Genomic DNA, 18,623 nt, shown 5'->3' on the forward strand with positions numbered 1-18,623 from the left:
TTTGCGTGGGGAATCGAACCGCCAACCCTGCAATTAGTGGCGAACCTGCTTTACCTCGTCTGTGTTTGGACAGCTTCTGTTACATAGCCTGACAAGTAACTTCTACGAGGCTGCACGAAGGCGCAGACGGCGGTCATTTAAGCTGAACTGATTAGCTGGGAGTTAAGCAGGAATCCTGTTTTCCATGTTCACCACTTTTAATTCAGTCTTAGCACGCTAACGTTTCGCAAAGTACAGCTGAGGCTGAAATGTCCAATACATTTCTGTAATAGGTCATTTGAGACAGATAAATGGATATATACATTTATTATGAAACGCATAAGAGAAGTTTATATATATAAAAACCCACCTATTTTTAGGCCTCTGCTCAAAAATTGCATACCCAAACTAAAAGGGCGTACCTCTACAACCGCTAAGGCTATTTAAATCATTTTTGTTATAATAAAAGACTATACACGTCAGATTTTGTTCAGATGTGTAAATATCTGTCTATATGTTACTGGTTAGGAGTAAATGAAGAGGACATACAGCAAAAATCAAAAGGTTTGAGGTCCGCCTCAAAGCACTCTCAGGATGATTATTTCTTTGAAATGATGCAGCTGTAAGGTCCAACTCTTATCATATCACCATATGTGAACATTCTCTCTGCAAAGGTTGACTTTGATAAAGCAGCAAGTTCTACTTTGGTGCAGCGAGTTCCACTGAGACACAAAATGTTGTGTAGTGACTGCGGACAAACCACACACACATCAGATATTAAAGAAAATACTGTTTAATTAAAAATCTTAATGGCTTAGGCATGAAAACATGGCAACACAACAAATGCTGAGGATATTAAAAAGACAATAAATAAAATCATATTTACAAAAGGCAACAACCAAACAATGGAGACAACTTTTTAGTCGGCAAGTTCTCGTTGAAAATGTTAGTTACCGCGATGACGCCGCACATCATCCACCGGTGGGTCTGACGCAACACACCAGCCGAGATGACCAGTGACTCTGAGGGGGAGTGTGTGAGAGACAGCGGGGCCTCCGGCAGCCACTCGATGTCAGCGTATCCTCGCGCAGCGGCACTTTCATGGTCGGGAATTCAAAACGACGAGATCGAGGGAACGCAAAGCTGCTTACTGACGACGCGTTCTCTGGAAACCGACGCGAGCTGCGGGGCAGCATGCTGCTCTAAGATGGGTTTGGTTTGGGGAAAATTAAAGCTGCCAGATTTCCGTGGAATCGGCGAGACAGAAGCCTCAGTTTCACCAAACTTAACCCCATCAACAGGGAGGGGTTCAATGTACAGTTCTCATTTTTACTGCTTTTCTTCATTGTTTTACATCAACTGACCGCATGTTTCCTTACTACTTTGATCACACTTAGCATACTTCTGTTTTCAAGAGCCCGAAGAAAGCTCTGACTGGATTCTACAGCCGTGCTGCGATATTTCAAAGCTATTTTGAGAAGATAAATGTATAAAATGTAAATTTTGGAGCCTTTTAAATATGCCAGTATCATCTAAAGCAAGAAGATTCCACAATATCTGGTTTTGATCGACGACCTATAGCGCTATTTCTTATTGTTAAAAGCAGGTAATGTACTAACACGCAAGAGAAATGTCATGATTTATTAGGTATATTTATTAGGTATACATTTTTTATATTCTCTGTTAGTGACTTAATAACATACATGTTTAAACGAAAGACAGTTTTTAATAAAAACTGATGTGAATTATGACCCAAAAAAAAGCTCATCGCTGCGCGCATGCACACAGCAGCAGCAGAGGTGCAAATATCGCGGCACTCAGAGAAGTGTTCGTGTGACCAGAATGAGGTCGAACGTATGGATACTTTTCTTTTTTTAGGAATCGAACCCTCCACGCGAGAATCGTTACTCAAAACAAGCCTTTGTATCGGTAGCGTAAAGTAGGGTTGCACATTGCATTCAATAAATAAAATAAAAAAATGCTGGTTTGTTATTATGACATAGTAGATATTATAATTAGTAAATAGTACCTCAAAATTTCAAGAAAAATAGGTCATACAAACAAGGGATTCATTTTTTTTTTTACTGTGAGGAATGCAGCGTACGACCGTTTCGCCATTATATAGTTTGTCCACCAGAGAACATTAAAAGTGTATTTCTTCGCTGTAAAATGTTCATATCAGTAGATATCTTGGATCCATGGCCATACCAATTGTATTTATGAAGTCTCAGGTGTTACATTTATGTATTGATAGAGGTCAAATGATTCATTTTGGATAAAACGGTGTAGATTGAAGCAGTAAGCGTGATGAACTGTTGTCGTTCGGGTTCGTCTGCTGCTGGCGTGTGCAGGTCGCGACTGACAGAAGGCACATTAAGCATGTTACTGCAGAAATCAAAAGTGATTACTTCAGATCTATTTTTGGAAAAGGGGAAGAAAAAAAAAGCGGGACGCTTCAGACATATTGTCCGTTTGAAGAATGTGAACGTGGACTCGGTCTTGTCTTGTGTCTGGCAGTGAAAAGCTGCTCATTATTGGTCCACTGGAAAGAAAAACCTGAGTGAAATCCACAACTTTACAGCGTGCTGTTTCAATACTCTGAAGATTTGGAGATTTAGTTGGTTCAACTGATGACTTAAAAATCGAGGACTTGAAACGTGACTCGGCCTGAGCTCTGATCCAGAACAGGCCTTCTGCTGATTGCGGCTCCAAATCTGACATAACGGTCAATCGGTTCCTCCAGTTAGTTATGGGTAGAGCCAGACATAGACACAAAAATTACGGTCTAAAGAAATACCAGAAATTTGTGAAAAATGTCTGTTAAAAGCCCAAATTGGTGTCTTCAGATTGCTCGTTTTGTCCAATCAACACTTCAATAAAACCCCTAAAGTCACGATTACATCAGACAAACTAAAACCGCCAAAATCCTTACTATTGAGACGTTGGAACCTTGAGGTTTTCACAGTAATTCAAAATAATTGCAGATATATTTTCTGTCAATCCAATAATCTAATATATTTGCATCATGCCAGCGCAAAAGTGATTTTAAAATCTAATGCAGGTACGGCCACAATAAGCAGGGCAATCCAATCATCGGAATGTTTCTGTAATAATGTGTCCCATCCCTGCCGACATTATGTAATGTTTGCTTTAGGATCTGTGCGTTCATTACATTCAACCCCGGCCAACATGACTGCCTTCTGGTTTTTTGCTTGAGGGCTCCATGTGTATCCCTTCATCAACTGATTCCTCAGCTGTCTGGGACCATAATGTTAGCTTAATCACATCAACATGTGAGAGGAAATCTAACAGGACATGTTGAAGGGCCAGTTCCTGGTTTGTTGAAGTGGGGTAGTACGAGGTACTTATCTATGGTCATCGTATTACTTACAGTCTATGGTGGACAGCCTGCCCCCCAGTATGGAGGAGCCAATAAGAGAACCGGCCCATAAATGAGCGATGCTCTCTTTAAAGCCTTTGATAAAAAACACTATCTCGCAGAACGTGGAAGTTTCTGGTCCATCGCTGCCTCGATCGGTTGGTTATATGTGTTACTGTGTGACTTTGGTGTTTTAAAGGGTCGGTTTGGATTTACGAAGTCACACAACGACACAAACTATCCAAAAGAGGTGGCGGCAGACCAGCAGCTCCTGTGTTTTGCAAGATAAAATGACAACGGAGTCTCGTAGCTCTGAAGAGATCGTAACATCAAGTTAAAGCAGGTGAAAACGTTCTAAATAACTGATAGATTTTTTGCTGCTGTCCTCAGTGGTACACTACTTTGCTTCTGTGTTGGTTTCTCCCAACTCGGGTCATAGTGATCGCCATCTACTGTAAGTAATAAGCCGATTATAGATAAGTACCTCATGCATCCCCACTTCAAACAATCTGAACTATCCCTTTAAAGTCATTTTGCAGAAGCAGTATACAGTATACAGAAGCGTTATAGTAATAAATGAACCAGCCTCCAGTGTCAGACCTCCTGGGAGGGTGGCAGGCAATCATGGAATTAAATGACGAACTAAACTTCTGAAAAAATCAAGCCGGTTAGTATGACACTCAGCACAACAATTCATGAGAGTACTTAAACATTAAATCTTGTTATTTCATTATAGAACCATCATTGAACCGGGAGCCGCGAGGAAATATGGAGTTCAAGTTCAACTTGTCAAATCCCATCGAAAAGAAACAAGAGCGAGGCCACAGTGACGTGTACGAAACGAAGCCCTGCAATACTGCACTGCGACTGAACATTCACATTCATCAGCTTTGATGCGCACGCACACACACACACACACACGCACGCACACACACACACACACACACACACTACAGAGTTAATCACTAATTTTTCCGACAGAACGAGCGTCGCTACATATTCGTACGCCACAAATTTTTGCCAAGAAGCCCGTAAAAAGCACCAAACTGAACGGGGAACCGAGTCAGAAACGACTATCCGCAGGGTCCTTCACTGATCACTGTAGCTTTCACACTTAGCTTAATGGGAGAAAGTACTCTGGACTGAGGGGAAACGACGCCACAGCACGAGTGGACCTCAGCGAATCACAACAGGGTCAAAACTTGGCTACAGAGCGCTCACATTAAAGGCTTCCATTCTCAGAGTACGCTGCGTTCACGTCACATCGGACTCGTCTGAGTCGACTGAGCTGCTCCTTAAACCAAACTGGACCCACCAACGGACACTTCTGTTCACAGGAGCCAAAAAAAACCCTCAATCATCAAGTGGCGACGACGAGTAAACGAGAGATTTTGAGGCTTCGATATCTAACAATTGGCATAACAGTAGTCCAAGATAATCAAAATAATATATTTTAACACAAAACTCCACTTAGAAAAGCAAGTAATACCTGCTGCACTTAGTTCCCCGTTTGGGTGTTTCAAAGACTAGAACTTGCAGATGAAGTCATCTCATTCTTCCGATACGACGTGAACGCAGCTACTTTACTGAACTCTTCGGAGTGCAGTGCTTGTGGCCCTGCAGGAAAGTGCTTGGTAAATGCTATCCATGATAATGGCACAGAGTGAGACAGACAAGACAGAGAGGGTGGGCGTGCCTGCAGCCGCTATGTGGCGATGGACACAAACTCCCGCAGGATGTTCTTGGCCGTCTCCAGGTTGTTCTGGGCGATCATCAGGGCTTTATGGATGTCCTGAATGGAGTAGCCTTGGGACACCAAGCATTCAATCTCCCCGTTTAAGGTCTGGCTTCCAGGAGCTGGAGCAGGAGGAGTGGGGGAGGAGGAGGCCGAGGAGGGACCGGGGAGGTCCGGCATTGGAGCGTGAAATTCACGGTTTGCCGGCCGAGGCCGTCGGTCGGAGTTGGCTCGCCGTGGGAGAGGTTTGGGTGGACGTTCAGGTTCGGCACCTGCGGCAAACAAACCTGCAAACACAGTTGGTCAGTAAAAGTGGGGAAATTGTTGGATTGAAGTCTCTTAGGGAATAAAGTGGCTTGGGATTTTTTGTTGGTGACGAGAGAAGTGATAGCCGATTGGTATTACTAGCCAGTTTATAAGCTAATTAAAAAAATTTAAAAAACATTCTAACTTCGAAACCAATAATTTGTATACATACTGGCTTCGACTGCACTGTCGATGCTGAGAGTGCTGAAGGCCGCTGAGGGACCGCTCATATCCGACAGGGTTCTCCTGGTGGGGGCCGGAGGGATGACCGGTCTGGGACAGTCGTACTCGTAAATATCCTCCTCAATGCTCTCCTCCTTCTTGTCCTGGGGAACCGCAGCTGAATGTTGCGTTTGATCTGAAAAGGAAACGCCTGGAGTCAAAATACCGCGCACACGGCTCAGAAGAAAGATCATAAATGTAACACAACAGCTGTACCGACATTTTTTAGGTTGAGACTGCATATGTATTTATTAAGTCACACAAAACGTCCTCTGGTTTATTCCCCAATATCTTAAAAGTACAAGGGGCTTGTAACACCTGCTTGATGAGAGCACGTGTGACCGGGACACAACTTTTATTTCAACTATTGCTTAAGTAATATTATAAAACATTTAAAATCATTATTAATAGCTTCAGTGTATGCATGATTAGGTTTAAGAGTAAAGCAGCAACATATTATTCATATTTTCCCTTGGGATAGTGGTGATTGGGTGTGACGGTTACCTGGTTCAGGGCTCTGTGCCTCAGAGGAACCAGCCTGGGCCTGGATGTTACACATGGACTCGTAGACGATGGGCTCCTCAGAGTCGCTGTCAACCACCTCGCTGCAGACACACGGGGGGAGAGAATCAAATCATTATTTGAATCCTTCTTTATGCACAGTCTTAACACAAAATTGAGTCCTATTAAAAAACAAACAAAAAAAGTAATAATAAAGTTATTGAGGTGAACCTGAAATCAATATTGAGAGCAACTTGACCAGAATAAAGCAACAAGTATATAAAACAACAAACCAGTATAATTTAAAAAACAATCAACACAGGTCTGAACTCATATGATTATGGATGTATTTTTTGCTCTAAAAACAGATCATATTTAATGTATTGATTAAATGCCTTTTCTGCATACAATACAATAAAATACTTCACATCTTCTGATGAGACAAGGATTTTTGGTATCTTTCCAACTCACACATATCACTAATGATATTAAAATAGTAATGATACGTAATTTCCAGCTGCATCAATTTCGCATGCAGCCAGTGCTGCCACTGCTTCTCCCACCAATATTACGCTCCCACCATATAACACACTGCTGACTGGGTCTATCATTTCAGAAGCGTTTCTATTCATTCTTCCTGAAAGTCCTGTACTTTATGACTCTTTCATCACTTCATCAACGCAACAAGTGGCGTTACATCACTGCAACTTGTCACACATTGCATTTGCGTCATCCCCTTTAAAGCATGTTAACAAGGAGGTGAAACACAGCAAATAAATGATGGGATGTGTGTGTGGGTTGAGCGGGACCTCCATGCACAAACAAAACTAAGGCTCCAGAGCCCTCTGGTGGACCAAAAGAAAAAGGCCGCTTCTTATACATTATTGCAGCATTTAGGCCAGAATTACTGCTGCTAAACCTGCACAAAAACAGACAAATGAACTGGGTAGTTTATACATAGAGCACCCACAACGGGGGAATCGCACACCAAACTGCACCACCGAGGAAATTGCGTGTCTGTGCTCTTGTACTATTTGCAAATATTTAAATAAGGTGATATGCAGACATGCGCCCCCTTTCTGTAGAAATGAGCATCATTTCAAAAACAGTATAATTCACAAAGGTCAGTCCTAATAGCCACATGCAGTCACAGTGAAATAATCAGAGTCTTCACAGAGTTGGTGGGAACTGAAGCACATTTATACAGACAGACTGTGATACTAAATCCCAAATACGGTTTCTCTCTGTCATGTTTAAAAGTGTCAAGATGGATCATAGCAATCAGGCAAAAAAAAAGCCCAAACAGCACTAAACTGCAAACCTTTATGGGCGTGTTAGTGCTGTTATTTCATTAGCGGGATATCTTAATACCTTGAGACGTGCCAGATAGCTGTTCATGGTGCCGTCAAGGGCCGCAGACCATTCTTTGTGCGCCAGTCAGAACCATGATAAATATTTCATGATCATTTTTAGAACAATGAATGGACACTAGAAAGGGAGCCTTTGTTTACCTGATGTCATTGTGGTGGTTTGCCTGGACTGGAGGCGGCGGCACCAAGGAGCCGGTTATGAGCCAGGGGGCACCAGCAGCTGGAAGAGAAGTGGGACTCATGTACTCATTCTCCTCACAGTCGGACAACGGCTTCTCCCCACCCGACGCCGCTGACGCTGGCAGAGATCTGATCACATACAAGACAACAAAAAGCAAGAGGACGTTTTCAGAACACATACCTTAAAAAATGACCAACAAACTGAAACATGCACCTTTTCTACGTGAACCTTTTCTACATTTTGTTCGTGAAAAGAGATTTCATATTGATTCTGTACTTTGCACCTGTGCAGGTAATAACTTTTGCAATACTGGATATATTTGTGTATGTTAAAGAAGACAATATGACAGCAGGATGCAAATCATGCTTAATATTTAAGAAGATCTGACTCACTTAACTTCCTCACATATGTTTCCAACGCCATGCCACTGGGCAAGACTCAAAATGGAAACCAGCATATTTAGAGGCTGACGCTCGTCTGTCCAGGACAATGAGGTCACACCACGACTGAAGCATGAAACCTTGACAGCATAGCTTGAACCCGATAAGACAGGAACTATATATTTATTGCATCTCACATCAGTACCTTGCAGCTAGACAGTAGACAACGTTGGTAGCTGCCTGGGGTTTGCTTCCTTCTCCACTGGTTCCGTTGTTCTGAGGGGTAGAGGACAAGGCTGACAGGGCCTTGGTTGCCGGACGCGGGACCATGTAGTTGGAGGCCCAGGCGGCCTGGTCAGGTGTGGAGGGCAGCGGCCTCCTCTGGAGTCTGGAGTCCTGGCCGATTAGGGAGGGGCGCTCCGGAGGAGGAGGAGGGGGCAGCTCTCTCAGGGCCGGAGGCAGAGGTAGAGGCTTGTCTCTGTGAGTGGCTGCTATCTGTGGTGGAGGTAGATGGGTTGATGGTGGTGTTATCAACTGGCAGTAGATAAGATGTTTGGTATGTGAGCTTAAGCAAATAAATCTCTCTGTTAAAACTCTGTATACATAGTACACACACACACACACACACACACACACACACACACACACACACACACACACACACACACACACACACCTTGGATGTGGCTCCCTGAGTCTGTGTGCTGTGGGAGCTGGAAGGTCTCTGCTGCAGGAGGTCCAGTCTGGGGGGCACTGGAGGCAGCTGAGACACTGGAGAGGGAGGGCGCTCTACCTGCACACACAAATACATTAAGAATTTAGAGACAGTTCTATAAACAGCTAAATTAGTCAGCGGTGCCTTAATTTGATTCCTGAGACGAAATCGGGTGAGCGTCTGTGTGATCACAACTGTAGTATGTGATCCCCTTACCTTGGCGCAGGCCAGCCTGCTCATGACAAGGTGGTCCTCCAGCCGATCGTCGTCTTCCTCGTCATTGCCGGCAGCTTCTGCTCTGCTGGAACCCTGAAAACCAGCAAAGGAGGCCCCGCCGGCCTTCGGGTGGAACGGGTCCACCACGATGGGCTCCGTACCTTTGATCTCACAGCGGCAAAACGGGCAGCCTTGACCCTCCGACTCCTGATATGAGCACACAGGAAGAACCGTTATAACATTTGAGAGAGCAGAGTGAGATCTTTATCAGAGACCTAATGGCACCTTGAATACATTTTTCAAGTTTTTAAGGGTGTTGACCCTAACAAATAAAATACAGACATTGAAAGCTTCATTTGAAAACCTCAGCAAAAGGTTGAGAGTAAAATAAAGCCCAATTGTCAGTGAACTTCTTAATGTTATTAAATTGATTACAGTGGTGCTGCAATAATAACTAAGCTTTAAACTTAAACAGATTTCTTACAATATTAGACTGAAAATTATTATGGGAGCCAGCATGGTATACGCATGGTAACTTAATCCTTCATCACGGCAACAATCATGTCATACTAATGCATATATTTTACAATTAAATATTTCCTATCACTTATTACGTTATGTGAAGCCATTGTGAAGGAAACTCCACACTTCTAGATTTTACCCCGTTGAGCAGCTGGAAGGCTTTTATTGTGAAACAAGTGTGCAAGAAGTGGTGAGTTTCATTGACAGTTGCTTAACAGCAATAGAAACAAATGGCAATGAGGAAGCTAGAGTCCTCATTTCTAGCTGCTATAAAACAGTGTTTCTCTTGAAGAGAGCTCGTACTGATGGAATTAGTGTTGTGGAACTTTAGGTTATGCTGATTTAAGACTAGAAACGAGGAAGTTTGCTTGAAAATCAAACAACTTCAACAACAAATGTAGACAAGGAATCGGATCAGGAAACGTGCAGTTGCTTCGTGAAACATCAGGAAATAAAAGTCAGGGAATTAGTTTAGGTGATTTTGAAGTGGGGTATGCGGTACTTATCCATAGTCGGTGTATTGCCTAGAGAAATTGGCGCTGCAAGGAAGTTACACAATGTACTTTTGTGTTTAGCCAGCTTAAAAAATGCCCACCTAAAACAATATTATCAGTTTAAGTGTACATGATAGTGGAAGAATGATTTTCTTTCATGGCAAAGTAAACTGGCAAAAATATTTGAAATATAGCGTACACTTATTATTCTTTTTTTTCCCCAGGTGTCTAAAATACCTTTTGCTGGCATCTGTTGAGAGCAGTACATTGCTTTGCTCTTAACTCGTATCTGCTTCTGAAAACGGGGGGCGTGCCATTTACTGGAGGTAATACAAGGATTTATGGATAAGTGACTTATAAAACCTCACTTCCAAACACGAGAACTATCACTTTGAGCCCGCCCCTCCCTGCAGTTTAGGGAAATAAGTGCAACAGAATTCACAGTAATCAAAAGGGACGAATATTTCCCTGGCAAGCAATATTTGGGGTTAACATTAATAAGCAGTAAGAGCTCAAAAAGCCCCTCAACACAGAGCTTGGTTTTAGATAAATTTTCAGAGCAGTTAGACAGACTTTTCTTCTCAGACTGGACTTACAGAGCTGCTAAAAAACAAATCAAATGATCCAGCGCGATGGAAGCCTCACCTGCCATGCAGTCAGACAGGAGGTGCACATCAGGTGCCTGCAGGGCTCAATCTTCACATCCTTGTCGTTCTCTGCACAGATCTTGCAAAGCTGGAAAGTGGAGCCCATCTCACAGTACAGCTCGTACTGCTCCTGCAGGGACGGAGGAGGAAGAAGCACAGCTTGTTTATTTTGAAGATCGTAGTTGTTCACACTAAGTAGTGAACCCATTCTCACCCAAGAGCGTTTAATTAATTAACTGGTCCTGGGTGATACATTGCAGCATGACACAAAGACACTGATTTTGCCTTGAGCATCTTTTGCGGTGCGACTACTGCACTTGTGTGCTTTGTACTAGGAAAAAAAGCTTCTTAAGGCACAACAGTAAAGTTGACTCATGTACACATAAGAAACAAACGAGAGGAACAAACCTGAGTAACTTTGATGTGGTCCTGTGGAGAAGGTTCACACAGACCCGTTAGGTCTGGGTTCTGTGTACGACCATCTGGGAACAGGTAGCTGGAAAACCACAGCACACGCACGCACAAACACCCATAAATAAATATTAAGTAATAATTCATTGTGCATTTGTCACTACAAGTGAACCCTGTCCCCCTCTTTTTCTCATCATTTTAAAATATTGAGGAGCTCTAAAATAAAGAAACCCCCTGTCAGCTGAATGGTGATGTGTATTGAAACTGCAGTTCCTCTCAAGTACACTAAATGTTGGATTCCACATTCTTTTTGTCTCACTACTGAATGTTTAGTAACTTATTTGTAAATAAATGATTGTTGGAAACATATTAAAGATATGGCTCAACAACACAGAGAGGGACTGTGCTGCATGAGGTGTTTGAAATGCTTCTATGACCATTTTGATATTTAATTTCGTTAGAATCAATCTGAGCTGCAGCTGCTGTTCCACCAAGAGCAAGCTGCAGTACAAATGTTTTCTTCCAGCTGCCTTTCAGGGCCCCAGTGGAGGAAAGTTTAGATACTTTTAAAGATATATTTTCCATGGAGCATTCCTTGCATGCTGCAACAAGATGCAGACTGTAATAAATCACTACACGTTGTTTTACTCTTTGTTAAAGCTCCATGTGCTCACTTTTTTTAAATCAAACATTGTTTTTAAAACATTACTTCTGCCTTTTAGACCCTTCATCATCTCCTGTTGTGATCTTTGGCCTCGTGGATAGTACAGTGAAGTGAAACTGTAACGTCTAGTTGGTGACTTTATAACCTTGTTGTGTAAAGTGCACCAGACTAACCCAAACTCTGACTGTCTGTCACTGTTGCATGAAGATTTCTGAGAACTTTAACAGCGTGTTACTAAAAGCTCCGTACTAAAAGGTTAATAATCTCTAGTTGATACCCAATTGTTTAGTTGGGTTGTATTCACCAATGAAAAGTAGTATTTGTTTTAAACAAGTTTAAATAATAGAAGACTTTAACGTGCCTTCAATTCACTGACTATTCTGGGGTGATTGGGGACAATCTCTGATCTTTTCTCTAATCCCTGGAGGCATATAAACTACAACAATGTACCCTAAAATGTATAAATTGATGCATTGATACTGTGTTGTAGCGGGACTCACAATCCCTCTCTGTATCCATCAATGAGGGCTTGAAAGAGCGGTTTGTTATGGGGGATGGTCTGCAGGATGTTCCCATCAGCCGTCACGTAGCCGATAGCCCACTGGCCCAGCCGAGTGCAGCTCAGCCTAAAGATGTAGCTGAGAGAGAGAGAAGACGAGAATCTCAGACAAACGACGCATACTCGCAGTGTTTAAAGCCGTGACCCATGCTTGACTCTTGATCTAGCCCCTCTGAGACTACTAATCCAAATATTTTTTAAATCCAGAGGAAGCATGATTCATGTTATTCTAAACGAAAGGTTTGTCTGCATCTCACCTGCCAGGTTTGTGGATGAACCTGTGCAGTCGAGCCTTGACCTCGTCGTAGGTTAGGAAGGCCATATAACCCGGGTGTGTGACCGCCAGGCTATTCCAGTTCCTTAAAAGAGACGACCATGGCTGCACAACACACACAAACAATTCATGAGTTCATACAGATTTCAACAGATTTTAGACTCTTAAGTTATTATTTTTACTTAATTTTCAAAATTATTTTCCCCCTTTTTATATACACCAATTTGTGGATAAACAGACACAATTTGGACATGCTAACAATTACCGCAACAACAGATGTAATTGTTTTAGAAAATATAACAAGGACACAAATAAGTATCACGTGAGAAAAAAAATCAATTAAAAAAAGCCAGCTAATAAAAAAGCAAGAGAAAGGTGAACAAATGAAAGGTGCACAGAAGAAAAATGCAAAGGGGGTGATATAATCTGTTTAAGTTGAGCATTTTAGGTGAGCTTTGGAGGATGGGGTTGGTTTAATATTAATCCTATTAACTAGCAGTTTGATGAAAAATAGGAAAAAAACGTTTTGTTGAGAATTTAAGTGTTTATTTAACTTGATTCTAAACACAATATGGCTCAATCTGATTGAGTGCATTCACATAAAACGGGCAGCATATGAACAAATCTATCGACAGCAGAGCGTCAGCGTTTGAACATAATTCAGAGTGGTTAAAAGGCTTTCATGTCTTATAATCAGCCATAGCATAGAAGCACCCGTAGCAAAGTTGAATGGAGAACGCATAGTCTGCGGGACTATAAGCGCATGACCACGACACGTCATGCGTGTTGCTGTACAGAGACATGCGGCTCAAAAAACTGAAGCACGTCAGCGAATGTATGATAAGAGAACATAAACTGGGTCTAAAAATGATTTTATCCATCTTTTCTCAATAAATGTTGACTTCTGGACATTGAAGTTATTTCAAATGTTTGGATCGTACAAGTGTTGCACTGGAATCTTAAATTCTACAAATGGTAAGCCTATAACACGAATAATATTAGTGTGGACTGATCTTTATCGAATGCCAACGTTATCTTCAAACCATTTGGTACAGCCCAACATATAACGTCTTTAATGCTTTAAATTATGTTTTTGTTTCACATGACCGTGTTGCAGGTGTAAGAATAAGGGGAGATGTTGTATAACATGCGATGGGAATACATTGAGCCAACTCATTAACTTATAGGAATACACCCGTGCAGTTGTAGTCAAATCTATCTTATATGTATCTAGGTTGTTAAAAAACAACGTAAGTTCATAACTCAAACAAATCTACAATATTATGTGATTTTAGACATTTCATTGCAGAAAAGTTACACATTATACCTTTTTACTCCTTTATGGTACCCTGTGGAGTTTTTGACCTTTAGCTGAGCTACCAAGCACTTCTGAGTTGGCCCTCCATTATATAATTTCTCGCATCATTAATAATTGTGTGAGGTAATACAAATCCATACTTGGTTTCACATTATTCCACTTCGTGAGAGGTGGCGATAGCGTGGCAAAAAAAGCAGCAGTGTGCCAGCCAATGTAGGGAAGATTACCTCAAATTAAAGCTGCTTAACATTTTTTCGCTAGACCTCAATAATACAGCGGATTTGGTGAATAACACTAAATGCAAATATATCTTTATTTTAGTTCTTTTCGACAACACAGTTACACATGCATCCTTTTTAATTATTAATCCATAAAAAATTAACTAATGCAATTTCCATTTCAAGAAAATCCACTAGATTAATAATCTAAAAGCCACTACAGAGCTCTTAGATCAGACTCGCAGAAGACATGTATTCCTTCATTTTGGGTGAACTCAAATCCTTCACAATAATTAATGTTATTGTATTCTGGATCGATAAGATAATCAATGATTTCTACAGTACAGCAGCCTCTCAGTGTTAATGATTTCAAACCAAAATGGGACTCATAATTCAGGCAATGCAGTTTGTGGAATAAACTACATGGAGCTGCTGATACCATAACACCCCAGAAAGCTCTGTTGTCATGAGTCTTACCTGGAAGAGCCGGGTGAAAATGTCGAACTCAAAGACGGAGATGTAGTCGTTGCATGTAAGGTCGATGGTGGACTTGAGAGCCATGGCCTCCAAGCCCGAGCTGATTGGGTGAAACTCGTGGAGAGCCTGACGGAAAGTCCTCCATGGCACTATGGTCCTACAGTAAATGGGACGGAGGTGACCAGAACGTTCTAGGGTATTCAAGAACCTAACCAGTTATCAAAGTTTGGTTAAATACAACCTAAAGTAAAAACTCACTTGTCCCCAAACGAACGTCTCCAAAATTCGGCAGCATCAGCTTTGGTGATCCTGAAGTTGTCTCCCTGAAATAAGCCATTGGGGAAGATGGCTTTTAGCTCTGCAAGCATGTGGCTGAAGATCAGAGACAGCTTGGTAAGGTTGCGCCTGAGAAAGAGGGAAAGAGAGCACGAAGAAACAAGCAAATAGAACTTAGTCAGGGACACTTTCGGACTAAGTTCTAATATTTGTCCAAATTCATATCACAGGACAGAAAGATCACAGCCATTTACCAAACATGTATGAATGTGCTTATCCGTTACTAAACAAGGCAAATCACACACGTATCTACACGGTCTTTAAAACAAACTTCACAAGTCTTTACAGTTTGTAATATCTGTTTACGTAATGAGACACTATTTGTCAGCTAAAGGGAGTCCACTCTTTTCTAGAATGAATTCACAAGGATGGAGAAGTGTGAGCAATTACACCGGTTGAGGGGGGAGTACGGGGAGTAAGTTAAAATGGCAACAAGTAAATTTGTCAACCTTCACAATAGTTGTTGATGCAGAGCATTTATGAGGAAATACTTAATCAAAAACATCTGAGTGCGTCAGAGGAAGGATGAACTTTTGCTTGAGTAATGACTTTTTAAGAAAACAGGAAGTGGATCTGATTGAGATTGCGGGTTTAATCGGGCCTTCATACTAAATTTAGGGTTTTTACTTCAGCTCACATGGCTAATCTGCTACTGCCAAATGACACAAGTTGGATTTCATCACAGTGATGGAAAATCTAAAAATGGAGTGTGGAGAAACATACATAAAAACTTATATGATCATGTCAACCGAAAAGATTAATAGCTGTTTGAAAAATGAGGCCACTGCAATCTAAATGAATTACTTTCAGACGTTTCTAAATTCTGTTTAAGGTCTGGTGGGAACCACACTGTAACGGAGACAAGACTCACTTTGCTTAGTTTGGTTTTTGGCAAAGATAACATTTGCTTCTTTCTTCAAATAAATACTGCAGACAAAAAGCATTTACATGAAACAGCCTATTTTAAATCGGCCCGTAGAGCCATGTAATACATATTGAATTAACTTTTTAGATTAGATAGAGGTGGCATCAGTAAGCAGCACTGCTGCTAGTTAGGCTCTTTTTCACCATCAGGATCTTTAGCACTCATTTCATAGGTACCGAGCCAATTTAAACAATGATTAGCCTGAACTTTGACACACCTGTCAATTACCCAAACACAACCCTTACACCCCCCTCCATCACGCACGCACACACGAAAACACAAGGATGAATGACATCTCATCAGGATATAAGTCAACCTGGGCTGGGAGTTCTCCTCAAACATCCTCTCCTTGGCCTCTTTAAAAAGGCTCATGGTCTGCTTCGTCTTGTTGGTCAAGTTTTCCATGACCACGCGAAAATACTCATTCTCCCCGAGAATCTCCATTTTGCCCTCGTATCGGGACAGAACAGTGCGTAGGTGCTGGTAGGTGTCCGGCAGCAGGTCCAGGATGTATGGCGGGCTGTTTTTCAACGCCACCTTCGGGTTCTGGCACAAACGCACCACCTGGATAGCACACACAAAGGCAGTAATATTTCTAGCCTGTCTTGATGGAATCATGTCTACTGTCCACACAGGATATATTACATGATCCGGTCCTTTTTGTCCAAATATTTGAAGTTATCAAAGTAAAAGTTCTGCAAACGTCACATCGAGGGCATTCACACTTCAACATGTTTAGGTCGTTTGAATGAATACTGACTTGACTCTTAATCCAGAGGCTTCTTTTTTTCAAAGATTTCTTGAGGCATTTTACTTTTTGCTTTGGGCAGTAAAAAGAGGAAAGAAGACAGCAGTGGACTGTATGTGTTAATAAATAAACCGTGCACGAGAGAGAGAACAAGAAAGCTGTGTGTGTGTGTGTGTGTGTGTGTGTGGTAATGTTTGCTTTGCAACATGACAACTTGTGAACAAATCTATTGTTTACTTCAGGTCCTGAGGGATCAAAAATGGGAGATACAGTAGAACAAGCAAGATGATGATAATAATGAAGAAATCAATATGCAATTATTAAGAAAATGTATGTACAAGTCACAAAGTTATTAAACTTATGTTTGCTACAACTTCTAGACTTTAGACAAGACTAATTGTCACACTACCACAATACAATTGTACTGCAAGGCAATAAACACGACTGCAATACTGTATTATCCCCGAGTCCTAAGTGGAAGCATATGACTGGAAGTTTTAGAAAAACCTTTAACAGCAAAACGGATCAGCCAGTGCCATGTGACACAAAAAAACATTGTACTGTAAACGAGGCGGCACAGTACAGTGCACAACAGGCATGCAAAAGTATGTATTGTACTCTGTCTTATCGGATATCTGTGCCCCTAACCCCCTCCGAATTAATCTCTTTTTGAACTCTTGTCTCTTCATCGCTTTCTTCTCTCCTGACTAGCTTGGTTAGGATTGTGGAAGAGATGAGCGGGAGTGATGGTCGGCGATATAAAACTAAGCCTTTTTATCAATACAACACACACATCCTTTGATTCTAACACCAAACATGCAGTGTCCTCCCTCAGAGACCCAGGAAGTGTGTCCACAAAGTAATCAACAGATTATCATCACTGTAACTTCATTCACTATGATTTATCCCAATTAGATAATGCACCAGGGACACCCATTATCCTCCAATTCTGAGGGTTTAATATTCTCATATAGACCATCATGTAGACAGGCCCACAAATAAATGCTCTAAATACTTTCCTGTGTGAATCTCCGATGATCCCTCTCATGCTGTGGTTATTGAATATGAAAATGTGTTTCACAAAAAGCTGTTTGAAGATGTGTGTCTGTTTATCACTAGTTAACATACACGTCACAAAGAAGCCCATAAAGAGGGACGTCTGATGTAGCCAGAGCTGACTGACGTTGCTGATAACTGACAAAAAGTCAAGTGACTCGTTTTCAGTTCCCTGTTTTGTGTCGTTTGATTTCTATGTACCCACAACAGTGTCAATACCTTATCCATGAGTTTCCAGCATTTCTCCACCATTTTCTTATCGACCACTGCAGGTTGGTGAGGCTGGAGAGGCTGCTGGTGAGGCTGAAAGGCGTCCTTCATCAAGCCGATGAGACCGGCGCCCCTCCTCGGATTTCCGGCCATTAATTCGGTCGGCGACCGGGGGTTAGCCCCGGGGGGCTGAGGATAGCCAACCGGCGATTATTCTCGACACGTTGACACGCTGTTTTCTGTTTGTTTTTTTTAAGCGACCTATCTACACTTCACACTTGTGATTGTTCGTCATGCAGCGGAACAAAAACGACTCTGTGTACACTGTCCGCGACGCAGCTAGCTAGCTAACATGCTACATTTGAGAGAAGAAAAAAAAAGAGAAAAAAAAGAAGAAGCCTATTCTCAGTTTAATTCAGCCGCCGAGTAAAAGCGTAGTCGTTGTGTTGTCGTGTCTGCTTGTCGGGCTCGCTAAGCTGTCTCTTCTCGGCGACAGGCAACTTGAGCCCCCCTCCTACCCCCTGAGAAACCAACCCGGCTTATAATAAACTCGGGGTGTTAATAAGCCACATAAGCGATCAACAAACAGGTTGTGCAGCAGTTCCAGCCAACGGCAGGGCAGCAGAGAGTAAACACGGATGTCCGGCTGCGGCTTTCAAAATAAAAGTGGTCCATGAACGTGCAGAAACTAGGATGGAAAATGCAGCAATACTAGTATGTCAGACTACTGCAATGCAATATAAAGTACTGCATCACGTCATCTGTACATTTTTCAAGGTA

The 18,623-nt window shown here is 41.9% G+C and overlaps 1 protein-coding gene across 1 annotated transcript; it reads right to left on the minus strand.

Annotated features, from left to right (window-relative positions):
* Nucleotides 1-1,606: 1,606 nt before the first annotated feature.
* On the minus strand, nt 1,607-18,438 carry LOC137802527 (E3 ubiquitin-protein ligase CBL-like). The gene is made up of 15 exons (XM_068600465.1): nt 17,853-18,438; nt 16,146-16,393; nt 14,827-14,973; nt 14,569-14,725; nt 12,539-12,660; nt 12,223-12,360; nt 11,056-11,143; nt 10,646-10,777; nt 8,985-9,191; nt 8,730-8,846; nt 8,259-8,548; nt 7,634-7,801; nt 6,126-6,226; nt 5,572-5,757; nt 1,607-5,380 (listed from the first exon to the last, which is right to left on the minus strand). Exons 1-15 carry the CDS (start codon nt 17,994-17,996, stop codon nt 5,064-5,066), a joined length of 2,562 nt encoding a protein of 853 aa, XP_068456566.1. The 5' UTR covers nt 17,997-18,438; the 3' UTR covers nt 1,607-5,063.
* Between the last annotated feature and the right edge of the window lie 185 nt (nt 18,439-18,623).

This window comes from Clinocottus analis, unplaced genomic scaffold (genome assembly GCF_023055335.1).
Source record: "Clinocottus analis isolate CAN_PGR_092001 unplaced genomic scaffold, fCliAna1.0.p SCAF_5, whole genome shotgun sequence".
In the NCBI taxonomy this organism is placed as follows: domain Eukaryota; kingdom Metazoa; phylum Chordata; class Actinopteri; order Perciformes; family Cottidae; genus Clinocottus; species Clinocottus analis.